The sequence below is a fragment of the Anas acuta genome, chromosome 2 (assembly GCF_963932015.1).
Source record: "Anas acuta chromosome 2, bAnaAcu1.1, whole genome shotgun sequence".
Lineage (NCBI taxonomy): Eukaryota > Metazoa > Chordata > Aves > Anseriformes > Anatidae > Anas > Anas acuta.
Window position 1 is genome coordinate 66123632 of NC_088980.1, and position 26494 is coordinate 66150125.

Genomic DNA, 26494 nt, shown 5'->3' on the forward strand with positions numbered 1-26494 from the left:
TAAACATACCTACTTTACAATCTTACTGATTGTAGAGTCAGCTTTCTATGAGTCATTTTGGTGTGCCAGGTAGGAGACACTCTGCTCGGCTGCAACATTGGCTGCAGAGTGGACGCCGCTAGGTGCACCCTGAGTGTCTTACTCGGAAGGGACTCTACTCTCAGCTGCTCACCGCAGGAGCAGACAAAGACCTCCTGAAGCTGCGGACAAATGGTATGTTTTCAGCTGCTGGAGGGATACTAACTGGAGTGTTAATAATTGTATGTCTTATTCTTAAATGTCCAGGTATTTTGTGTTGAAAGTATTTGTGTAAGTGTAAGGGTTTGAAACAAAGTGGAATAAGTCACTCCACGAAGAACACAGTCAGAAACAATACTTGTTTGGTTGCTTATCATTCTAAACTATATTCTTGTGGTATGAATGAGATGTGCTAGAGGTCTCTCTGTGTGATTGCATGATTGTGCTGTGTGAGTGAGATGCAGCGTCGCTGTGAAGCGAGTGCGGTTTACCGATCCATGGTTCCATATTCTCTGTGAGGGGAGCGGCCGGAGACGAATGAAGTGCGTGACAGATGGAAAAGAAGTGCTGTTTTATCCAAGTTTTGATTGGTGGTGCCCAATATATGGGCCTGGAGGTGTATCTTGTGATCCTATTTTTGCTCTTAAATGCTTTGAATGTGACAAGAAAAAAGGCGGGAGCATTATCTAAGTAACTAACAGTTGAGAAATATTGGTGAATTTGCTGTGGCGTTTGGTCGGTTTCCCAAGTACTGGCGGGGAGGGGGCTGACATTACCAAAGCAGTAGAACGGAGAGAGTCATTTCTTTTGTGGTTTGTATACGTATAGGCGTACTGGATTTTAGTAAGTTATGGAACTTAAAGGATTGTTTGTTACCTTTCCTGATTGTACACATGTATAGGCATACTCGGGTTTAGTATGTAAAGCAATGTTCTGTATATTTAGAATGTTTGATGTTCGTGTGTGCATGTTGGAGTGTGGACTCCCCGCACACCCAGCGCTGTTTACTTGCCCTTAATACCTTTTAGAAATATTTATTTTATAAATATTACAAAATTCAGATTGAGTTGAGACCTCATTTATAACAGGAAAGGTAACAAACAATCCTCTAAGTTCCATGACTTAACAGTCTCCATTTTCCATTCCTTTTGAACAATATGTCTTGCTTTAAGATGTCAAGCAACTCGGTCTTCAGGCCTTACGTATCCTGTTCTTCCCAGATTGAAGAAAAGCATATCCATCTCCTTTTCAAGGCCAATAGGGCCTGGGTCAAAAGGCAAGTTCAGGTCAGCTGGGGGTGTAACAGCAAAAGCCTTCGATGGCTGTAGCAGCAGAGGGGCCCATGGCATAGCAGTCAGATCAGTGAAGGAGCCTGCAGCTCCCTCACTGTGGCAAACCACACGTTTGTGACTGTGGTCCCACATGGCCTCAGAGATTGCTCGCCAGGTGCCGAGCAATCCCACTGCAACCTTGTCATTTTTAGTTGCAGAGTCCCACACCTTGACCCCAGTCTGGTTCCATGTTTCAGGATCATATACTGTCCGATTGTTAATAAGGAGAATAAGCTGTAAGGTTACCAGGACAGTCTTTGTTTCTAAGGACGTAGGGTTCCCCATGTTATATATGAAGTGGTAATTTGTGTCGAGAAAATGGTTGATATTAATAAAGAAGGGGGAGATTTGGGAGTGTGGCCATGGGGGTTGGAAAGCCCCATGGTTGAAATAACATCAGACTCTTAACGATGAGGCCATCAGGAGTGTAAAAGAGTTTAGAGGGAACAAAGAAGGGTGATTCAGGAGACTCCATGCAGTGTGGGGTTGCTTGTTCTCCAGCCATTAAGGCATGGAAGTTTTTGGGTGTTTGCTGTTGTTATATTCAAAGTTGTTTGGCCAATGAAAAGTTGTTTTGAAAAGAACTGCTGTGCAGAGAAGGGTATAAGAGGGGTGGCTGCCCTCAAGATAAAAAAAAAAAAAAAAAGAGGCAACAATGTGATGAAGTTATGTCATCAGTAAAGAAGCAGAAAGAAGGAATGAAAAGGAACAGGCTGGCAGAATGGAGACCACAACAGGAACAGGCACATTGATCACCTTATGAAGATAGGTTCAGCAAGACTCAGCAAGCCGCTCAGAGAAGCTCATAGAGTCACTGGAAACAGGCGCACTGGAGCTGGGAAGAAGCTCAAGCTGAGAGAAGCGGTCCCGCACACACAACTGCCTCTTGCTGGTAAGCAGCTGTGCATTATGGGGAATCATATGTCCTTAAAAACAAAGACTGTCCTGGTAACTTTTGTAGTGGGTTTACATGGCAAGGTTTTGGAAGCAGGGGTCCATAGGGGTGGTGTCTGTGAGAAGGATCTAGAAGCTGCCCCATGTTAGGTAAGGGCCCCACTGCTGACCAGAGCCGAGCCAGTAAGCGATGTTGTTTTGTGCCTCTGTGAGAGCATATTTAAGACAGGGCAAAAAAAACGCTGTGCCAAACAGCAGCTGGGAGAGAGAGAGGAGTGAGGAACAGCCTTGCAGGCGCCAAGGTCAGTGAAGAAGGAGGGGGAGAGGTGCTCCAGGCGCCAGAGCAGAAGTCCCCTGCGGCCTGTGGTGAGGACCATGGTGAAGCAGGATGTCCCCCTGCAGCCCGTGGAGTACCACGGTGGAGCAGGGTTCCACACTGCAGCCTGTGGAGGAGACCACGGTGGAGCAGGTGGACCTGCACCGACGGAGGGTGACACCTATGGAAGACCCCTGCCGGAGCAGATTCCGGGCCGGACCTGTAGCCTGTGGAGAGGAGACCACGCAGGAGCAGGTGACCTGGCAGGAGCTGCTGCCCGGGGGGGACCCAGGTTGGAGCAGTTTTCTCCTGAGGGATGGACCCTGTGGTACAGACCCATATCTGGAGCAGCTCTGGAAGAGCTGCTGCCTGTGGGAAGCCCACGCCAGATCAGTTCATCAAGGACTGTATCCCGTGGGTGGGACCCCATAGCACAGGGAATGAGAGTGATTGAGAAGGAGCGGCAGAGAAGAAGCGCTGTAGACTGACCATAACCCCCATTCCCCTGTTGCCCTGCGCCACTCGGGGGGAGGAGGTGTAAGAGGGTGGATGGGGGGGAAGGTGCTTTTGGTTTCTTTCCTTTGTTTCTCACTTCTCTAGCTTGTTAGTAATAAGCAATAAAACATACTATCTCCTTCTGCCAAGTCTGTTTTGCCCGTTACAATAATTACTGCGTGATCTTCTTGACCTTATCTAAACCTTTGAGCCCTTTTCATCATATTTTCTCCCTGTTCCTCTTTGAGGAGGGGAAGTGAGAGAGCGGCTGTGGTGGAGCTTGGCTTCCCACTGGAGCGGAACCACGACAACCTTACAGCTTATTCTCCTTATTAATAATCAGACAGTTTATGATCCTGAAATATGGGACCAGACTGGGGTCAAGGTGTGGGACTCTGCAACTAAAAATGACAAGGTTGCAGTGGGATTGCTCGGCACCTGGCGAGCAATCTCTGAGGCCATGTGGGACCACAGTCACAAACGTGTGGTTTGCCACAGTGAGGGAGCTGCAGGCTCCTTTACTGATCTGACTGCTATGCCATGGGCCCCTCTGCTGCTACAGCCATCGAAGGCTTTTGCTGTTACACCCCCAGCTGACCTGGACATGCCTTTTGACCTAGGCCCTATTGGCCTTGAAAAGGAGATGGATATGCTTTTCTTTGATCTGGGAAGAATGGGATACATAAGGCACGAAGACTGAGTTGCTCGAGAACTTAAAGGGAGACATATTGTTCAAAAGGAATGGAAAATGGAGACCGTTGTTTGTAATCAGGAAAATGGAGACTGTTAAGTCATGGAACTTAGAGGATTGTTTGTTACCTTTTCTGATTGTATAACTTAAAGGATTGTTTTTTACCTTTCCTGATTGTACGTATGTATAGGCATACTCAGGTTTAGTATGTAAAGCAAAGTTCTATGTATTTAGAATGTTTGATGTCTGTGTGTGTGTGTTGGTGGAGCGTAGACTCCCCACACACCCAGCGCTGTTTACTTGCCTTTTATACCTTTTATAAGTATAAATATTACTAAATTCATATTGAGTTGAGACTTCATTTATAACAGCATGCACAAACACATTGGGGTACAAAGGCGTTAAGTGATCATTTTTCTAAAACAATTTGGTTGCATTGGGGTTTTTTAAGTAGCAAAGCAAATTAGACAACGTTGCTTAACTTATGAGAAGATAAATAAGAAAGTGTTTCGACAAGCAGCCATGGGAGGGAGAAAAAACAGCTTATAGGCCTTTTGAGAAAGTACAATTTGATTTAACTGAATTGCCCGTGGTAGGGAGGATAAAATATCTATTGGTAATAGTAGATCATTTAACACAATGGGTAGAAGCTTATCCCGTAGCACGAGCTACAGCACAAATGGTGGTAAAAATTCTATTAGAACAGCTGATAACCTAGATATGGGATAATCCAGTACATTGATTCTGATCAGGGCACATACCTTACTTCTAAAATAATAAAATTATTATGTCAATCATTAGGTATTCAGTGGGAATACCATACTCCGTGGCACCCACAAAGCTCAGGGAAAGTAGAAAGACTGAATCAAACAATAAAACAACAATTGGCTAAATTAATGATCGAGACACAAATGTCCCAGACAAAATGCTTACCATTGGCACTTTTAAACATAAAAACTAAACCACACAGTGAGACTGGATTATTGCCATATGAAATGTTATATGGTATGCCTTATTCTCAAGAGATGACTCTAGGGAATAATGTAGTTGAGGATTGTAGCATCCAGAAATATATAATTACTATTGGAAGGAGATTACAAGAGCTAAGAGAAATTAGAATGATGGCTCAAACACCACCTTTAGGATTTGCTATTCATAACATACAAGCAGGAGACAAGGTCTTAATAAAAACCTGGAGGAAAGAATCATTGAACCCCCGATGGGAGGGACCGTGCATTGTTTTACTTACTACTGAAACAGCTGTGAGAACAGCAGAAAGGGGTTGGACCCATGCATCCAGAATAAAAGGACCGGTAACTACTGAAACTTGGAGGGTTGAGTCCACTCCTGGGGAACTGAAACTAAAGCTAAAGAAGAACTAATATTCTGGCAACGAGGCTCTGCATGAATTAAGGATGCCAAATAAAGGGGACAAGCCTGAAGGGAGGAAAGGGAGAAGGCAAGACTGGCGCAGGACCCTCCACTGCGGTGTGTATGGTCTACCGAGGTAGGCAACCCCTATGGGTATTGTCTGCCGAGTGAGAGGGCCTCAACCGGACTTCTCCCGCATTCAGGTCAGGTTGTCCCGAGAAAATAACATAAGAAACTTTTTTTTTTTTAAACCCATATAAAATTGTGATTTGTTTTCCAGGAGCTGGATCACCCTGACAGGCTGAACAGTAACATAAGCCTGAATCGACCCTGAAAGTGGGCCCAACCCCTTGATTGATGGCGTTTGCCTCTTATGATCCAGCTATGTGGGCAGAAGACGGATCCTGGGGCTATAGGACCCTGAGATATATATGCTTAATAGAATAATTAGGTTACAAGCTGTAATAGAAATAGTTGTAAATAAAACCGGAGATGCACTTGGATTAATTGCAAAGCAAAATACCAAGATGAGGACTGCTTTATATCAAAATTGCTTAGCTTTGGATTATTTACTAGCACAAGAAGAAGTCTGTGGAAATTTTAACTTTAGTAATTGCTGTTTAGAGATTGATAATGAGTGTGTTTCTTCCTAGTAGCTGGTAGAATGCTATGTTTTGGCTTAGGATAAGAAGAGTGCTGATAACATGCTGATGTTTTAATAGTTGCAGAGCAGTGCTTACACCAAACCATGGACGTTTCAGCTTCTCACTCTGTCCTGCCAGCGGGCAGGCTGGGGGTGCAAGAGCTGGGAGGAGGGCCGGACTGCTCAGGGTTAGGCTGGGCATCGGTCAGCGGGTGGTGAGCAATTGCATTGTGCCCATTATTAGTAGTAGTACTATTATCATCATTACTGTCATTATTATTATTGGTATTATTATTTTATTGTCTTTATCTCAACTCATAGGCTTCACTTTCCTGTTTCTGTCTCCCATCCCAGAGGGGGAGGGAGGTGGGCGAGCAGCTGTGTGGTGTTTAGCTGCCAGCTGGGTTAAACCACAACAGAAAGAAAAGCTGTAAATGAACTTGTAAAAAGAAATGAAGAAAATTGCACATGTCCCAGTTCAAATTTGGAATGGAATCGATCTAAGAGGATTATGGGAGGGGGCTTTATGGGCGGTGATTGGTTTGCTAAAATAACGGTGATTGTACTGGGGATATGTAAAGGATTGTTAATAATTCCATGTTTAATACCTTGTATTACCAGACTAATACACTCAGTTATACAAGGAATGCAAATATCTGTGGTACCTGTTGACCCAGAACCAGGGAAAGTGAAAACCCATTCCCTGATGATAATAAAAACAAAGATCCAAAATTGGTATCAATTGGTATCAATTTGGCAAGTATTGACTTGATTAGAAAGGAAAACGCGAATCAACGGCATGAAAAAGGAGATGGGTGATTGTGAAATATGTTCATGTGATTCGTGTCAGTATGGAACGAGGGCTGCATGGTATGATGAATGTGACCTTCTGTCTTACATACCCTTGTATAAGCACAAGTCTAAGAAAAACAGAGTGGTTAATGTATATAGTTCTTGTATCTTGCAAAGGAATGTTTTAGCAATTCATGTCAACAGAGAGCTTGAAGGGAAATGTATTTGTAGGCTTTTCCTTGAAGTCTCTGATATCTGGGGGGGGTGGGGGGGGGTGTCAGAGTAACTGCTATTACAACTATTGCATGGGACACTATGCAAGTCTCTGATATCTGGCCAGATTAAGAAGGGGAAAGCTGAGGGACAACTAAAAGACAAAGCATGCAGGGGATGCTGCACAAGTCTCTGACATATAGCCAAGTAGGACAAAGGAGAAGGACAAGAGGGAGGAAGACTATGAGCCTTCAGCACGAGACCCCCAGAGGGACCACCGGAGACTGACAGGCATGATCCAGTAGCAGGGTTTGGATTCTGGAAACTAATTATAATAACCCTGTTTTTTTTCAGAAGTAGTAATGAATATGTATTAGCCTAGGAGCATAAAAATCAGCTGCTTGATGTAACTGGTGTGTGTCTTGGTGGAGCAGAGACTCCCAGTGCACCCAGTGCTGTTTGCTTACCTCTATTCATTTAATAAATTGTAAACATTGATTGTAACCCTATTTGGCACTTAGCCATTTATTACAGGCTATAACAAAAGCACATACAACCCAGCACCCGTACACTAACACCCGTGAAGCCAGGCAGCACACACTGGCATCCCCAACGGTCTTATCTCCCATGGCAGGCAGGTGTTTCAAAACGGGGAAGGGAGGCCACACGAGATGACATCGTGGTACGACTGCACCGTCTGCAGCTGACAGGAGGGCAACGGGGGGACAGGCTGGAAGCTCCGGGAGGACGAGGAGAGCCGTGAGGAGGGCGGCTCCGGGGGCTGCAGGTACCTCCGACGGAAGGAACGGAAACAGAGGCACAGCACCACGCGGGCGCGTGAGAAGATGGCGGCGGTGAGGCGCTTCCCCGGGGGGCTGCCTGTGGAGGGCGGGCCGCTGCCGGAGAGGTGTGACCGCTGGGCGTGCCCGTAACGCGGCACCACCTCCCCTCTGCCGTCATCCTGGCCCTTCCACTGATCCTGGCAGCCGGGAGAGGGACCCCGGCCCCGAGAGAGCTGAGACCGACCCGGCGCCATGCCAGCCGCCGCGCCGCCCCCGCTGCACGCCGCGGCGGGCTCGTGCTGCCCCTACGGCCGCTGCGCGGGTGAGTGGGCTCTCCGTCGCCCCCGGACGGTGGTGTGTTAGGACGGGAGTGTCTTGGGGGTCCTGGTGATCGTCCGGGGGGTGCAGGTGAAGGGGGAGGCTGAAGGAAGGCTGAGGTGCTCGGGTGGGCGTTGTTACAGGCGGCAGCCAAGCCACGTCGGGGTACAACGCCGGCTGTGTCCCTGGCTTCTGCACTTGGTCAAGTAGGTTTAACAGCAGAACAGGTATTTATAGGAAAAGTGCTTCATAACTTTGTGCTCTGCAGTATTATCTCCTGCCTTCCTTCGGGGACATTCAGTAGGTGATGGCAGTAAGGCTGGGTGGGCTGCTGATTGGAGCTAAAGGAACAATTTACAGGTTGCAAGACACCGAGCTGGGAAACAACCCCATAAACTAAAACTTTTGCTGCACTGTGTACTGAAAAGTTTAGTTAAAAGGAAAAAATAAGACCTCACACCAGTGTAACAAAACTCTGGCTCCTTCCTCTGAGCATTTTTACTGTAACGTTTTTGTGTGAGAGGATAATCGGAGTTTATTACCAAATCTCTTAGTTCATCTTGCATGCTTTTGCTACGAGCTTTATACAGACATAAAAATAAGCGCATGTCTGCATGTGAGTTTTTCTTCCCAGCTCCTCCTCGACTTTTTCTTCAGCCTCCCCTTTCTTCTCTTGGCATGTTTTTTATCCAGTTTAGGTGTGGTTTTGACTTTGAAATGTTGAGAACCAGCAAAGAGTCACAAGACAGTCAGCAAACCTAACAGTGTTTATAAAACATATTACAGCTACTCTGTAGAATTTTGTTTCTATGTGGAATTGTGTTATTATGACAACTCTGTCATGGTCTTCTCAAGAGGTGGCTGTGTTTTCTAGCTAAGGAAGCTGTCCTGTGGCTCTTTGGATAGAACTGATGCTGCAGAGTTTCTTTCTTGAGGTGTAACAGGTGTGAATCTCCTGAAATGGCATGACTATGAAAGCTTGTTGTAGGATGCTAGGACATCTCATCTGAGAGTTAGCTTCTGGTTAGCTTCCAATCTCCATTAACCTGAATTGGTTACTTGATCTTAAACTGTCAGCAAAGATAACTTAGTTTTAATTCAAGTTATTGGCAGCTGTTCAAGACTCTGAATTTGAGCTGTGCAGAAGTTATCTCTTCTCTGTTGTGTTGTTGTTGTTGTTGTTGTTGTTGTTGTTGTTTTTTTCTGTAAACTCAAGTAATTACCTTGGGCATGTTAAGCTGTGTTTTAAATGTATTTAGTAGCATCACTATATACTTTGTATATGTCTGCACTGCTGCTTTTTCTAGTAGTATTCTGCAGAGCCTCACATTTTTGGCATCTGTGGGGCTCTCAGCTTGTGGTGTCTATGGGAAGTTGTGTGGGATTTATTTCCCATTTCTAAGATCGCTTAGCTTAGTTTCTGTTTCTACAGAAACATGTATAGTTCTGTAGAAATCAGAGAGGCTGATTGTCCTTCCTTCTTTTCCAACAGCTCTAGGGCTGATTGAGTCAGTGTATGTTGCTGATTTTGCCCTTTTGCTTTGACTTGATTCCTAAATGCTTAAAAGCTTTTGAAGTCAGTGTTGTATAGATTTATTTGTACGTGCAATTAGCGTCAGAACATTACGGTGACTCCAGCAGTCTCACTTAGCTCTGATACCGCTCTCACTGAAGGTAATGTGAATCTTTTAATTAGCTTCAGTGTAACTTGGATTAGAGCTGAAAACGTAGTAGTTGAAAGAGGTGAATATGATGTTTCTGTTAACTTTGCTTCTTAAAGGTATACTGTTTTCCAGGTTTTTCTTGGTTTTAGGGTATGTGGTCTGTCCTTTTGGAAAGAATCCATTCAATAACTGGAAATAGTGAAAAATGGGCAGTAGAGCTACTGCCTTGATTGATTCTCAAGCAGATTTGAGGTTTTAGTAATGTTTGCAATTTGTTCATCTTGCATCACAGTAATTTGCATTCACTGCAAGTGAAAGACTAATTCACCAACTTTCTTCTGTTGCTAGTGTAGTTTACTCAGTCTAGTTATTGTTAGAATGCAAAACAATTGCCTATGTCATGCATTCTTAGAGGAAGCTCCCAGTCATCGTTCTGAAAACACTACCTCCTGCTCAATCAGTATTGCTAGCCTGTATGTATACTTTTTTTTTTCAGTTTTCTTGTCACCTCAAATAAGGTACTTAATAGAAATACTGGATATTGTCTGGCAGTGTGAAAATCCTCATTTTTGTGCTTATCATCATACTTTTAAGTATAATTAACACTGGCTTAGAGTTTTGTCTGAGAAACCCATTTTCTTTTAGAAGCGTTGTGAAACAATTTGTTTTGCAGTGTTAACTTCAGTGTATGTCTCTCTTCTGAAAATGTGTTTCTGTAGTAATGGGGTAGAAATTCTACAATTATATGGGAATTAATCTCTCTTAAATGTGCTAGATTTCCAAGCAAAATGTTGTGGTAATGGCCCCTTTTGCAAACCAGATAGAGAATCAGGCTCTGGCTGGGTCTTTCCTTTAGTTATACAATGAGATTATTGGTAATACAGAATCTGGAAGCCTAATTAAACCCTCAGTGACACCTCTGCAAGCTCTCTTATTTTTACTGGATTTGCTCAGTTGCAACTGAGTAGTCATCAAGTTGAGATTTAGGAAGCAATGGAAGTAAAATCCCACACCTAAGAAACAGATTGCTGCTCCTTTGGCTGAGACAATGCTGGCTAACAGGATTAAGAAGAAATGAAAGCTTGCTTTTGATGAAACATGAATAATTAATTTAAAATACATGGCAGTTTAGGGGGTCAAGAGCATCAACATGAAAGCAAAACTGCCTGTACTTTGAGAAATACACAGAGGACTTTGCCAGATGGATCCTGGCAAATCTTGCAGTCGTGTAAGGTGTTTTTGTTTCTCTCTGTCAGTTCTGTCCTCCCCTGGAATATTCCTGATGGAAGGCCCTGGACTGCAGAGCTCACGTCCCTGGTTACTGGGGCAGACCCTAAACTTGTCAAACTTAAGAAAGCAGGCATGGCTGATCCTAATAAAATACACAGCCTGTCATCTTTGAAAGAAATGAACAGTTTCATAAAGTTCTTTTTTTGGTTTTGTGCAGGGTTTTAAGTTAAACTGAGCCTCAACCTCTAAATGCACTGATTTATTTCACATGTAGTGCACTAAGTCTTTACAGATTATGCATCTGTATTCTTCTTTAAAGGGCTTTTTTTATGATCACTTCTTAATTTGCTACCCTTAAAATGTCAGAAAGGAAAAGTAATGAAAGTGGGGGTTTTGCTCTTAAAAAAAAAAAAAAAGAAAGAAAAACAACATAAAAATGATGGCACTTGTGACTCATTACCAGGCTACATGCAATCTTTACCTTCATCTGCTCCTCTGGGGGTGACTCAGCTCAGTTTAACACTAACACATGGCAATAGCCATCTGTGTTTGCTGTAAATATTTTATTTTTTTTTGTTAACAAATGGCTTGATTTAGATCTTAAACTGTATGTTGGAGTTGCTGTGGGCCTGCAGGGGGAGCAGGTGAGTGTCTAGAAAGGTAACTTTTGCCCATCGACCGTGACCGATGAGGAAAGGGAATGTAAAACCATCGGAGCAAACCAGGCTGCCCTGCAGGAGTCTCGGTCTCTGGGTTGGGAGGAGCAAGATGGGAGGGGACCAGGGTAGACTGCAAAGAGGCTCAGAGCATTTAGGGAAAGAGCAGGGAAGATGAGAGAAAGAGGAAAGCAAAACTGAATTCATCTTCTTTGAGGTGAAAGAAGGAAGGCTGGCTGTTAAATGTCATTTATCCCTCACGATTCTCAAATACAGTAAATATGGTCACATGTTCCTGCATGCTGAGCCTCCTACATGTGTTTCATTGCAGGTTGGCACCCACACTGGGCTGTTGGTGACACAGAGGCAGCATCTGTCCTCAGAGTGGAAAAATCCAGAGATCATAGTGAAGGATCCAGTGTGAGCATCCCACAGGCTTCCTCCCTTGGCTAGAGTCCAGCCAGCTGCAGGGTTTTTCATCCAGGCACTCCCTCCAGACAGACCTTCCCATCTGAGGAGCTCTCTTGCTATGTTTGCCTGCTTTTTAGCTTCTCTGGTACTCTTTGTCCTCTGTGATCTACCGTAAAGTCAGGGGTCTGTGTCCCAAAACTGGCAGTGAAGTGACAATGAAAGAACTGGGCAGGGAGAAGGGACTAGAGTAAATGCGTGAAATGGGCATTTATGGGACTGAAAGGTTTGGAGGTCTCTAGATTCTGGTTTGCATGATAGAGTATTTTATTCTTAAAATCAAAAGCTTATTTTTCTTATGTGCTGTCTGTGTATATGTAGAAGATTGGCTGTATGTGAGGTGCAAATGTTTTATTGCCTTCTTGGGGCTTATGAGACCAGGGAGTAGATACAAAGGTGTGTGTGTCTCAAACTTTTGTACTCCAGGATTAGTACTGAGGATGTTTTCTTTCCTCACGGCTGACACTTTGGCAGTCACTTAATGGGACCAGACATAATTTGCCCAGGAGAAGCTTTAGTTCTGTTGGTGATGTGTGGGAAAGGAGGAGTCCGATTTGACATGCAGCTGAATTTGCAGGGCTGACAGTTACAGGAAAAATAATACTGCATGTGAACTTAAGCAAGCTTGATGTGAAATTATGAAATACGATGAAGTTGAAGTCCCATCATATTAATTTTGTAGGACCTTTTAGGGCTAAATATGTATATTTGAAACAGATATTATTGTGCTTTGTCCTTTTTGTAGAAAAGCCCAAATTAGTTTTACTTCAGTGAAATTAGAATACTGCCTGAGCTGCCGGGGACTTTAGTTTTCTGCAAATTAGGTTAGACTGGGTCAGCAATTGATCTGTTACAGTAGTGCAAACTGAACGTGAATGTACTGACATGAGTATGACTGGAGATGACCATTAGGGTAGCAGAAGTAATGTTACAGAAATTAAACTAATTCCCTTTTTTTGATTGAGACAATATTAAAACTGTTCTTGAAAGAGTCCAGCTGATAAGTGGTGTTTGTAAGATTGAATGTATTTTTGTTTAACTTCCGTACTAATACAGACAGAAGTTCATGGAAATACCATGATTTGTTGATTTCTGATATCATCTGATTAAAAAACAAAACAAAACACATTGGTTATCTGAATGCACTTAGATTATGCTTGCTTTATTTAGTTTTGTAAACCATGTTTATGATACAGTATGATTTACAGTAATTCTTCATTGCACAGCGTGTTTTACAACAGTTTTACCATCAAATATATTTTGAACATATATCATTGCCCAATGCACTTCCACCAGGCTGATACATTATTCTGGTTACAAAGTCAAGCCTTTATGACTTGTTGAGCAGTGTTACCCACCTTCCACCCCCCGTTCCTGTGCATCATGATATAAACAACAATAAAATTATCAGATGCTCCTTTTTTCCCCCCAGGGTCTTTGGCTCCATCAGCGCATGGGATGGACAAAGCTTGCCTAACGAGCATCTACATGCTGTCTATCCTGGCTGTTCCTGCCTTTCACTGTGTGCTTTTTGGACCCTGCTTGTTAGTACTTGTGAGCTCTTCTGTCATGATTATTGTTGCAGTAGCAAACATGGACTAGTGTTTTTGTGAAACCTCTAAACAGGGGGCATTAACTGTGTTTTGTTCAGCTGGAGTCAAGACACAAAATACTCAATTCTTTAATGTAGGCAAGAATGCTGTTTGAGGTGCGCAGGACCAAGACGTTTAGATGGCTTAGTGTTATGCATGTGTTGTGTTATGTATTGCTTTGTTTTTGAAGTACAGCTTCCAGCAAATTTTCTTGCAAGTGAGAGCACTGAGGACTTTTGCAGACTGGGTCTCGGTGTATTGTTTTGGGCACCAGAATGTAATCCTCTCTGAAAAATTTAGATCAATTTGATTGCTCTGAAACTTTTATTTTATGGAATTGCTTGAGATACAATCCAGTTCTCCAGAGCTGTATTTCTGTAGGCAAAGAAACTATTCTTCCTGTATTCTTTCACTATACTCTAATTACAGATGTAAAGTTTCTGTAGACAACACTTTATGACCATACAGTCCTGATTCCGGTTCATCTGTAAAAGAGTAAAGCATAAAGTGACAACAGAAGGAGGTGGATATCCTTTATGAAAAATCACAGAGGAGGGACGTGAGGACAGTTCTCCTACAGCTCCCAGTCTTGTCCCTTTGCCAAAGTTCAGTATCCAACCTGACTTCCCAGCCTGCTCATATTCTCACCCTCACGTTTTACTGCTTCCCAATTACATTCTCCATCTGCTTCCTCTGGGTCATCAAAGTTTATAGAAATTGCAGTCAGCGGGTATGTAACTGTGGCCCTATTTGCCATGTTCCCTGCAGCCTTTCCCCATCCCTACTTGTGACTTCTTGGTCCTCTTTTATCTTCCCAGTCCAGATATACACCAGGTTTCCTTTTCTAGCTTCAGACTCTGGCCCTGCTACATCCAGGCTGGCTTCTGGACGGTGATACCAGAGGAGCAGTGTCCCCTCCAGTTCCCTCTCTTGTTCCCAGCTTTCTTGTTCTCTTCCTGCAAGCTTCAGCTCTTACTGCATTTTGTCTTTTGTCTGCATTTCCTCAATCAGATACCACTTTTAATCCCTTTGTCAGGGCTCCTCATCCCATGTTTTATAATTCCTAATCTTGTCTCTTTGCTGGGAGTAATTCATCTTCCACAGCACGTGGGAGTCCTGAGTGACTCCCCTTCTCCTTTAGTCCTGTGTATCTGTCTCTGTACATGTCTGTCTATAGACCTAGTCTCCTTTGGTAGCTAAATCCCTGTACTCCATGCCTTCTTCCAGGCTCCTACATTACGAGCCATTTCCAGTCTTCTCTGCTTCCCTTACTGACTGTCTCCTTCTGAGATGTTTCAGCCACATTTACTCAGTCCCAGGCTTTTGACCAACTGTTCATCTCCCACTCTTTTCTTATTAACAAAACAGTCTCAGCCTGATAGCTGGTGGGATATTTGAAAGCAGCCAGACACTGAACTTCCATTGAACTGGCTTGCAGATTATCTGAAAATGTGGTGTTTGGAGGTATTTCTTTCCTCCTTCCTCTGCTGCTGTCCACTGTTGTTTGAGTTATAGAATCACAGAATCATCTAGGTTGGAAGAGACCTCCAAGATCACCTAGTCCAACCTCTGACCTAACACTAACAAGTCCTCCACTAAACCATATCACTAAGCTCTACATCTAAACATCTTTTAAAGACCTCCAGGGATGGTGACTCAACCACGTCCCTGGGCAGCCTGTTCCAATGCCTAACAACCCTTTCGGTAAAGAAGTTCTTCCTAATATCCAACCTAAAACACCCCTGGCACAACTTTAGCCTGTTCCCCCTTGTCCTGTCACCAGGCACATGGGAGAATAGACCAACCCCCACCTCGCTACAGCCTCCTTTAAGGTATCCATAGAGTGCAATAAGGTCGCCCCTGAGACTCCTCTTCTCCAGGCTGAACAAGCCCAGCTCCCTCAGCCACACCTCATAAGGCTTGTTCTCCAGACCCCTCATCAGCTTTATTGCCCTTCTCTGGACTCGCTTAAGGACCTCGATGTCCTTCTTTTAGCGAGGGGCCCAAAACTGAACACAGTACTTGAGGTGTGGCCTCATCAGAGCTGAGTAAAGGGGGACAATCACTTCCCTAGCCCTGCTGGCCACACTCTTTCTTATGCAAGCCAGGATGCTGTTGGCCTTCTTGGCCACCTGAGCACACTGCAATGGCTGGCACCCCACAAACAGGAGCATGCCTACTAGTTCCAAAACACAGTTTACATACCTTTTGATGACAGGACCCTCCCCTGTTTCTCCACTGAGTGGGTAATCCAGGTTCACAATGTATCTGATGTTTCACATACAATACCTTCAGTTGCTAGCCTGTTAAATTTCAAATTTCTTTTGACGTTTTCACTGTTTGAAGTGGTAATGTTTCTTCACTGATCTGACTTGACCTGACAGTGTGACGTTCTCCTAATTGTTCTAAGGAGTCTGTTTGTCTTCATTTTACAAGGTCGCCTCCTAAGATTTCTTACAAGCATATCTAAATACCACATTCTTTACCTTTAAACAGTGTAACTGCAAAAACAACATTCTTATTCCCACAGTATTCAGCTGACTATCAACCAACACTCCCAGGTCCTTCTCTGCCAGGCAGCTTTCTAACCACTCATCTCCCAGCCTGTAGCGCTGCTTGGGGTTGTTGTGCCCCAGGTGCAGGACCCGGCACTTGGCCTTGTTAAACTTCATTCAGTTGGTCTCAGCCCATGGCTCCAGCCTATCCAGATCCTCCTGCAGAGCCTTCCTACCCTTGAGCAGATCGACACACGCACCTAACTTGGTGTCATCTGCAAACTTACTGAGGGTGCACTCGATCCCCTCATCCAGATCATCAATAAAGATATTAAAGAGAACTGGCCCTAGTACTGAGCCCTGGGGGATGCCACTAGTGACCGGCCTCCAACTGGACTTGACTCCATTTAACCATGACTCTTTGGGCCCGGCTATCCAGCCAGTTTCTAACCCAACGAAGCGTGCGCTAGTCCAAGCCAAGAGCAGCCAGTTTCTTGAGGAGAGTGCTGTGGGAGACGGTGTCAAAAGCCTTGCTGAAGTCAAGGTAGACCACATCCACAGCCTTTCCCTCGTCCACCCAGCGCGTCACTCTGTCATAGAAGGAGATCAGGTTCGTCAAGCAGGACCTGCCTTTCGTAAACCCATGCTGACTGGGCCTGATCACCTGGTTGCTCTACACGTGCCGCATGATGGCGCTCAAAAAAATCTGCTCCACGAGCTTCCCTGGCACTGAGTTCAAACTTAACAGGCCTATAGTTTCCCGGGTCTACCCTCCGGCCCTTCTTGTAGATAGGTGTCACATTTGCTAGTCGCCAGTCGACTGGGACCTTCCCTGATAGCCAGGACTGCCGATACATGATGGGAAGTGGCTTGGCCAATTCTTCTGCCAGTTCTCTCAGCACCCTTGGGTAGATCCCATCTGGCTCCATTGACTTGTGTACATCCAAGTACTGCAACAGGTCACCAACCTTTTCCTCGTTGATTGTGAGGGCCACATCCTGCTCCCCATCCCCTTCCACCAGCTCAGGGTACTGGGTATCCAGAGAACAACTGGTCTTGCTGCTAACGACCGAGGCAAAGAAGGCATTAAGCACCTCAGCCTTTTCCTCATCTCTCGTCACTAAGTTCCCTCCCGCATCCAGTAAAGGATGGAGATTCTCCTTTCTCCTCCTTTTTGTCTTAATGTATTTATAAAAACATTTTCTGTTGTCTTTAACAGCAGTAGCCAGATTGAGCTCCAGATGAGCTTTGGCCTTTCTAATTTTGTCCCTACACATCCCTACAACATCCTTATAATCCTTCTGAGTGGCCCACCCTCTTTTCCAAAGACCACAGACCCTCTTTTTTCTTTTTTTCCGTAAGCTCTAGCCACAACTCTCCATTCAGCCAGGCCAGTCTTCTTCCACGCCAGCTTGTCTTTGGGCATGTGGGGACCATAATGGCTCCTGAGCCATTAACATTTCCTTCTTGAGGAGTGCCCAGCCTTCCCAGACTCCTCTGCCCTTCAGAAGTGCCTCCCAAGGGACTCTGCCAACCAGTGTCCTGAACAGCTCAAAGTCTGCCCTCCGGAAGTCTAAGACAGCAGTTTTACTGATCCCCCTACTGAATTTGCCAAAAATAGAGAACTCTACCATTTTGTGGTCACTCTGCCCAAGACAGCTCCCAACCACCACATCTCCCACCAGTCCTTCTCTGTGTGTGAACAGAAGGTCCAGCGGGGCACCTCCCCTGGGAGGCTCACTAACCAGCTGCATCAGGAAACTATCTTCCACGCTCTCCAGAAACCTCCTAGACTGCTTCCTCTGAGCTGTATTGCATGTCCAGGATATGGCCGGGAAGTTGAAGTCCCCCACACAGACAAGAACCGACGATTTTGCAACTTTTGCTGGCTGCCTGTAGAATTCCTCATCCCCTCATCCCTGTTTGATAGTCTGTAAGAGCCCCCCACCAGGATGCTTGCCTCATTGGCCTTCCCGCTAATCCTAACCCACAGGGAATCAGCCTTATCATTCCCAGTCTCAGCCTCAAGTTCCACAACATCAAAACACTCTATCGTATAGAGAGCCGCACACCACCCATTCTGTGCTGCCTGTCCCTTCTGAAGAGCCTATAGCCAACCATTGCAGCACTCCAGTCATGGGAGCAGTCCCATCGCATTTCAGTGATAGCAACCAAGTCATAGCTTGCCTGCTGCACAATGGCTTCCAGCTCCTTCTGTTTGTTGCCCATGCTGCATGCATTGGTGTAGATGCACTTCAGCTGGGCCATTGCTTTCTCCCCCAGCCCTGACATTGGTTTCCCTGGCACACCTCTAACAAGCCTTATTCCCTCCCCATCCCCCTTCCTACCTAGTTTAAAGCCCTGTCAATGAGAGCCCTGCCAGCTCCTGGGCTGGTGTCTGTTTTCCCCTTTGAGACAGGTGGGACCCACCTGCAGTTAGCAGGCTGGGTACTGAGTAAAGCATCCTGTGGTCAAAAAAAAATAAAAATAATTCCTGTGTTGGCACCTGTTTATTAGGTGGCCTTTCCAGATCCTCTGTGCACCCCTCCCTGCCACTGTAGGGATGGAGGAAAACATGACCTGTACTCCTGCTCCATCTACTAATAATCTCAGTCCCCTAAAGTCCCGTTTGATGGTCTTCAGGCTTCTGTCTTCACTATCATCTCTGCCAGCCTGGACTGTTGAAAATAGAATAGTAGTCAGAGGGATGAACCAGGTTAGGAAGTTTTCTGGCAATGTCCCTGGTCCTGGCCCCAGGGAGGAAGCAGACTGCCCTATGGGTAGGGTCAGGTCAACAAATAGGGCCCTCTGTTCCCCTGAGAAGGGAGTCGCCTACAACAATCACCCTTCTTTCTGTCTTCATGGAGGCAGTCCTGAGGCATGGAGTCAACTTCCTCGCCCTAGGCATCCTTCTGGGTAGACTTTCTACCTCTTCCTCAGCTACTGGTCTCTCAAGCTCCAGGACCTCCAACCTGTTGTGTAAGGGCATCTGGGGAGGCAGAACCGGTAGGAAGGGGCATTGCCTGTTATGTCAAGCAGGGACCTGCTTCCATTCCTCCTCATTTCCTAGGTCCCTTCCCTCTGCTTGACAGGGACAGGGCAGGGGCTCCACCACTGTTTGGGGTGTCTCACCCTGGTGCCTTTCCTTCAGGCCTTGCAGGGAGTTGCTCCACGGGTCTATCTCCTGCTCACACTCCCTGATAGCCCTCAACCTCTCCACCTCCACCTTGAGCTGTGCCACCAGGCTGACCAGGTCATCCACCTGCTCACAACTCTCACACGCAGGGTCTCTGCTGCCCTCAGAGGGGAGCAACAAGTTCAGGCACTCTGTGCATCCAGAGACGTGAAGTGCCGCATTTTTGAGCTGGCACTCAGTCTGGGTGGCCACAGACTTTCTAAAAAGAGCTGTCTGGTTAGTGATGACCATGGTGGTTTACCTATAGGTAGGCGGCTGGTAGATGAGTTGTTCTTGTGAATAGGGCTGAACACTCTGCCCTGCCTACGGGCGCCCTGTCTGCACGAACCGCCACACCTGGCCCTGTTTGCCCGTCCTGGTCACTGCGCTCCCCAGGGGCAGCTTTTGAATGGCCTGGGAGGGGGCGCTGCTGGCTCCACCTACTCATCAGCCTCCCACGCGAGGGCCTCCAGGTCCTGGTGGTTCCAGCAGCTGCTTTGATTGGCTTCGATGCCACAAAAAAGCTCTGCCCGCCTCGATTCCCTGCTCCGCCTCAGAAAGTGTCTCCATGCTAAGGAGCAAGATGGGTTTGTCAGAACATTGGAAAGAAAGTAATTTACCTCAGTTCTACTATCTGACCACCGTCCTCTAATATTTACTGAAGTAGCTGTTACAGGGGAAAAAGACACTTGAAACTCAGGCTGAGGAATGCTCGAGTCCTAAAGGCCCACCATAGCTCTCAGCAGTGTGAGTGTTTTGAGCTTGCTCATACTGGAACTAGCTGGGATCATTTTGCTGTATGACACTGTGTTTATCCAGACCTTGTGAGATTAGACTTCCCTTCCTATGTAAGATGTTGTTTGGGCAAAACTGACACAGGGTGACTGCCTTTTGTCATTGCTGAAATAAATGCCAGTCCTGACTCAAAATCTCTGCTTTAAAATGCTATAAAGCAAGCAGAGAGACAAGGATGAGCAGGAGGGAAGAAAAGTTGGTATGCTACAGCTATGGCTATTTAGAGGAAAAATCACCAATAATGTTTCCAGTAGCAGGGCTGTAAATAATGCCTATGTAAAATTTACTTGAGGTAAAAAGATGTCTGTGATCATATTTTGTTTCCATGTAACTAATTTAGTACCTTAAGACTGGTTGTACTAATTCTTCAGCCTCAGACACTAACAGCATGCACTAGCTCTGAAAGTTGTGACGTTTAATAATTTACAGCAAGAAAAGGAGTTTAAGATAGCATGCTTCCAGAGGACTTGCATTGCATCCTGCAGGTGGCTGCTAATGCTCGCTGGTATGTGACCTATGTACTTGGCTGCTCTGAGTTAAAGGCCAGAGAGATTCTTTATTGCCTATTACTTTGAGATGCTTCTTGATACTTTGACATAAATGAAAAGTTGGGTTCTGATTAAGATTACATTTTTTTTTCTTGTGGTCTTTGTTCTGTGTATCCTCAACAGGAATTGCTGGAGTTTAAGGAGAATCATTTTTAGTGCTGCTCTTTCTCTTCCCATATGAAAGAACATCTTGTTTATGCTGTTTTTGGACTAATACATCAAAATCACTCCCGATACACAATTTCTGTTATGTGCAACTTCACTTGTGTGAGTAATCCTACTAATGTTTTCAGTAGCTTTCACAATTACTTTTGTGAGCAAAGGCTCTTGTATTGATCCAAGGCTCTAATATAAATTTCAGGGCTTAAGCGGCAACATCTTAGTGATGCCCATAACTAGATCCTACTTCAGTGTTTCCTTCTGTTTTTAATTGTGTCGTAATGGTCCTTGTAAAAATTTAATTGCATTGCAACCTGTGACTTGATAGCAGAATTAGCTACTGGGTAAAAGCATTCAGTTAATTATTGAAACTGTGATCTCCAACTGGAGAGCTTAAAAGGAAAGTAAGATGAGTGGAAATGTTTTAATTAATGAACAAAAACTTAGACTGGTCAAGGGAAGGGATAACTTTTGAAGGAAAAATAGCAGCAATAAATTTTTAATTGTGATGGTTGATGACCTTTGGCAAACCCCATTACGTTGCTGTTGGGGGAGAGGAGGCGTTGCCAGGCAATTCATTAAGATATTGTGGTTGAAACTCTGTATATGCATGTTATGCAGAGCTTAGGTGGTCTGAATTTATTTTATTTTATACCACTTCCAGAGTATGAACCAAGCGTCTGCCAGGAAATGTCTGGTAGAAGCTTTGTGCTTTCCTCACCCTGTACTCTACACCTGGAGGATTGACTGTAGCTTTCACAAATGCTTTGTGAACTGGCTTTTAAGAATGAGAAGCTGTGCTCCATGCAGCAACCTCTTTTTCAAGCTGACCTGTGCTGTGGTCAGCAGATGGCTAAACTTCTTATGCCTGCAACCAACTTGGGCTCCCATTTGTGTTGATATTTGGTGATACACAAGTGTATATTGAGGGGAAAAAAGGCTTGTTTGCATGAATTCATACATATTAAAATTTGCAAGAAATATATGTATTTTATAACCATTAGCTCTCACTATGACACTAAAAGGAAAACCACGTTTTATTCTCAGATGCATCAGTTGCCAGCACTCAGACTCCAATTGAAGTGTTTTTGATCCCTCTTCCTTCCTCTCCCACTTCTGTATAAATATGGAAACAAGATTTTGAAGCAGTATGAATTATAGTTATAGGAGTCATGCGTGACCTTTGAAGGCTTTCTAGAAAAGCTCGTTACTGCCTTGTGTGTGCACTTTCCTGAAAGATTGGAGCTTGCTTCATATCTATCAATTAAAGTAAATTTAGCATAACTGGAAAATAAGTAAAATGTGTAGCTGTAACAGGCAGTTGAAATTAATTTTAGATTTTGTAATACATAGATTAGTCATTGCAACCACTTTGACAAAATTTGGCACTTCCCCCTTTTCTCAGAAAACAGTAGGAGGTACCTTTGTGTTCATTTAGACGCTCAAGTAACTTCTTTCTTCCTGTTAGAAAAAGATGTGATATTATTCTTAATCCTAAAATGTTTTTTTTTTTAATTGAGTAAAACTTTTAATTCATTAGTTATAGAATAAAAAGTAAATCGGATTTCCCTTTAAAGTGTAGCTGACTTAGTGAAGAAAGGGAAGGTTATCGATATTTGGGTAACTGAAACAATGCAGCCAGGCACTTAAAATAAATGGTTTGCAGAAAGGTGTGATAATAGCAGCATGGCTGGGAGAAACATATATCTGTGGCAAAAGTCATTATTAGTGCAGCATTGTTTTTATGTTGTACAGCGATTATAAGCCATAAAAATGTCACGCACTGTTCCTATAAGCAAAGTAGCACTTTGGGTACACAGGAATCTGGAAATGTTGATTAAATTCAGAGCTTCGGCAGTTCCTGGTAACCAATATGTGCTAGTGTAATTACAGCTGAAACACCCCCAATTCACAGTCAGCTTTATTCTGGGTAGAATGTAAATATCTGATTGCTGGAAACCTGCTAGCACATATGTTGTCATCTTTTGGTAACAAGAGATCATCCTTAAAAAGTAGAATGAAGACAGAAATAACCTGTGCAACCACCAAGCATTAGTCATATAGCTCTTATATAATGCTTACGTCTTCAATCAGCATGCTGACAGCTGGGCTTCTTTGTAATATTTATCTGGTTCTCCAGTATCTGTCTCATTTGGAAGAGGGAAGGAAATGGATCCAAGTGCTAAGGAGCATGCTGAGGTACACGCAGCACTTAGTTTTGAGAGTATTGCAACAAAGGAGCATCCTCTATCGCAGCACTGGACAAGGCAGTAGCAGAATGGAGGTCTGTAGCAGCTTCTCCCCATGTGCTCCCCAGTGAAGGTGGCAGTGCTTGGCATAGTTTTCCTTTTCCTCATCCTAGGTAAGGAGGTGTATTTCCTCTGCACTTAGTTTTTTTGCCTTGATGGAAGGGACAAATTAAAATATATAGCTTGAAATACTGAAAATGGCATTTCAGCAGTTGAAAGCCAACATGTGGTAGACTTCAGCTTGCCAGAGCTCTTGAACGTGCATCTCTTAGACCTAGCCCCAAGAGGAGTGCTCATATACATAGATTTTCCTTTGCGGATTTTCACATTGCTACTTGGCTATGGCTATGTAGTCATAATAATGCATAAAAAAGAGTGGGATTCTCTGGGAGATAAGCCATTTTTATATAGGAATTACCTTGTAATGGTTCAGTAATCATTGTGGCTACTCTTAGCTTGATCTAGGATCAAATGTTTTTTAGTTCAAATGTATTGGATGTCTGTTCTCTATTGAACTGTAAAACTACTAACAGGAGTTGGAAGTACTCTGTGATGTCATTATGAAAGGTTACTTGTTGAGGCTGAAAAGAATTGTGTGGTAATCAAGTTTTAATAAGTACAAGAGATCTGTGTACTTTAAGGTAACATTATTCTTAGCTTATTCTTGTCTTTACAGACTGAATTTCGTGATAGCTTGGCCGTAACCATGTATTACATTTTTATCTTTTCCTTTTTAGAAATACATGCAAAAAATGGTGCTGCTTTCTTTGTTGATTGGTGTCCTACACTGAAATACTGGAGGAAAAATAGTTATTGTCCCTGGAGGATATTTATGACCTCCTGATTTTACATAAGCTTCTAGTGTAAAAAAGTCAAACCAAAATATCAAACAGAACTAAGATGCCTTTCTTTAAGGAAAAGCTAAAAGCACAACAAAAATCGCTATAAAATTGCATAAGTAATACTTCTTTTTTTTTTTTTTTTTTTTTAAAAAAAGCATCTTATTTACTTAAGTTGTTATAGAAACCTAGAAACTTAATGAATGGCCTAGGGAACACGAAGGGGAGGTAATTATTTATAAGAATATAAGGTTGCACACACCCATCTGGTAGCAATTTAAAACCAGGATTAATTAATTTATCTTGATTCATGCAATATAATTGTGGAACTTGATGCTGCAGAGTTTAGTGACGCCAAAATTATAATTGGGATCAGAAAGGTATCAAGTGAGTTCATGGAAGGTAGGTTTGTGCCAGGATGTCAAACAATCTGGATGCAGTCCTAGTCCAAGTAACCCCATTTTTTCTGAGATGACTAACAGATGAAGGCAGTTAGGAGAAAAATCTGTTTCCAGTGTATTTTTTTGAATAACATCTCTTTTTCACTAACTACTTACTTATTTTCTTTCAAACCTAAGTATGTATTTCCTCACCATGTTTGTAGTTGCATGAATATGGAGATACTCTTTAAGGACAGTTAAAGTTCTTTGAAAGTACCCTTACTCCCTGAGTTCATGTACTGATACACAGAAAACTATTACTCTGAAAGATCTGATGATGGACAACGAATAACGTGCCTGCTCTTTCTTTGCTTTAGGACACCGAAGCATGTTTGACCACTCATCTCACAGTGCAAGCTCAAAAGTAACAGAGAGGAAACTACATGGGACTTGTCCTCCAGTTGGTCGTGGAAACTGTGGAAAACAATGTGTGAATGTGAGCAGCTATAGGTCTTCATTTTTTAATCCCTGGAATGGTTTTCATACGATACATTCAGAGCACAGTTCTCTGAAGCCAACGATTATTACAGTGGTGAAACCCAGCAGGCATACACTCAAAAAGATAACCTTGCTTCTGAACAGGAGATCTGTCCAGACCTTTGAGCAGCTGGTGGCTGACATTTCAGAAGCTCTGGGATTTCCACGCTGGAAGAATGATCATGTGAGAAAGCTTTACAGTCTGAGAGGCAGAGAAATCCGAAGTGTTTCTGATTTCTTCAGGGAAGGCAATGCATTCATAGCTATGGGGAGGGAGCCCCTTACGTTGAAGAACTTGGAAGTGGCAATACAAGAACTTTGTCCTGAAAATCCTTATGCTGTCAGTGCAATTCAGCAAGATGAGGAGCAGTCCCAAAAACTGAAGAGCAGGCTGTATGACGAAGCATCAAAAGTGGACAGTGGATTTGATGAGGTAGAGATTGCCAAGAATTGCGGTGATGTTATGTCTCCCACACTGGTAGCTAGAAAAAGTCAAGCCAAGACAAAGCAAGAAGAGAAAATGAGAACAAAAAAAAAGTGGACTAGAGAGAGTTGGGATGGTGAGCAAGGAGTGAGGCCTTCTAGAAAAAATCGAGAAAGTGAGAGGTACCTTAAGCAAGAGAGGAGCCCTGAGAAGGGATTAGAAGAGATTACAGTGGAAGTAGTGAGGTGTGAGAAGTGTGAACAGGAAAGGCAGGCGAGGCAAAAGTTACAAAGGGAAAGGCATGCTGAGTCTTCATTTGAGAACACAGACCTGGACGCAGGTGCATGTCAGAAGTATCAGTTAGAAAGAAATGCAAAAATCAGGAATAGCCGAAAATCTTCTGAAATTCCTCTAGAAGGTGAAGAAGTTGGCTGGAAAGAGAATGGCTGCAGAAAGACCTGGAAACCTCTACATAGGAATGTTAATGAAGGGCTGGAAAAGCAAAAAAAGAGCATTGAGATAGAAAGAAATCCAGACAAACATGAAAACCACGAGAAAGAAGTGGTGAAAATCAAGAAGAATGCTGTGGAAAGGCTGCAAATAACTCATGAAGTGAAGGAAGAAAATGGAAGTAGCTGTGTAACTAATCAAAATGGTTGGCTAACGAAAGACACTCCAAGAGATGCTGAGAAACCATCTAAAGTACATAGGGACAGCAGAGAGGGTCAAAGGGCTAAAGAGGAGGGTGCCAGGAGAGAGAGAAATATACATAGAGAGAATGACGTGACTCGACGAGAGAAAGCAGGAGAGCGTAGAATGAATAAAGAAGAAAACAAGGCTCTGGGACTGGAAAACACAAGCCGGAGGCATGCCATTAAAAACAGAACTGATGTGGAAAACCACTATGAGATTGGCAGGACTATTGGGGATGGGAATTTTGCAGTGGTGAAGGAATGTCGCCACTGCAACTCTAATCAGATCTATGCCATGAAGATTGTGGATAAATCCAAGCTGAAGGGGAAAGAGGACATGATGGAAAGTGAAATTCTGATCATTAGGAGTCTTTCTCATCCCAATATAGTAAGCTTAATTGAAGTGTATGAGACGGAAGCTGAGATCTACCTAATCCTGGAGTATGTCCCAGGAGGGGACTTATTTGATGCAATCATAGAAAGTGTGAAGTTCACAGAGCATGATGCTGCTGTCATGATCACTGACCTGTTTGAAGCCCTGGTGTATATTCACAGCAAGAACATCGTCCACAGAGACCTCAAACCAGAGAACCTTTTGGTAAGTATGGGCAAACACACTCTATATTTGCAGAAGTGGGATTTATTTTCATTTTTGTTATGGTTCTTTGAATAGTTTTAAGCAAATAATATGTGAAGAGAATGTACTGTGGCAATACTGTTTGGAAAA

General features: G+C 43.9%; 1 protein-coding gene across 8 annotated transcripts in view; it reads left to right on the forward strand.

Annotated features, from left to right (window-relative positions):
* The first annotated feature begins 7397 nt into the window (after nucleotides 1-7397).
* The window catches only part of DCLK3 (doublecortin like kinase 3), a 31048-nt gene continuing 11951 nt past the window's right edge, over nucleotides 7398-26494 (forward strand). The window contains exons 1-5 of one of the 8 annotated variants that reach the window (XM_068670662.1): nucleotides 7401-7868; nucleotides 11746-11834; nucleotides 20611-20754; nucleotides 22787-23008; nucleotides 24492-26365. In XM_068670662.1, the coding sequence (XP_068526763.1) occupies nucleotides 22951-23008; nucleotides 24492-26365 (1932 nt within the window). In that variant the 5' untranslated portion in view covers nucleotides 7401-7868; nucleotides 11746-11834; nucleotides 20611-20754; nucleotides 22787-22950. Of the gene's footprint in view, nucleotides 7869-11745; nucleotides 11835-19697; nucleotides 19892-20423; nucleotides 20445-20610; nucleotides 20755-22786; nucleotides 23009-24491; nucleotides 26366-26494 lie in introns of those variants that run through there. The other 7 variants (XM_068670666.1, XM_068670664.1, XM_068670667.1 and 4 more) reach the window with 7 other exon arrangements.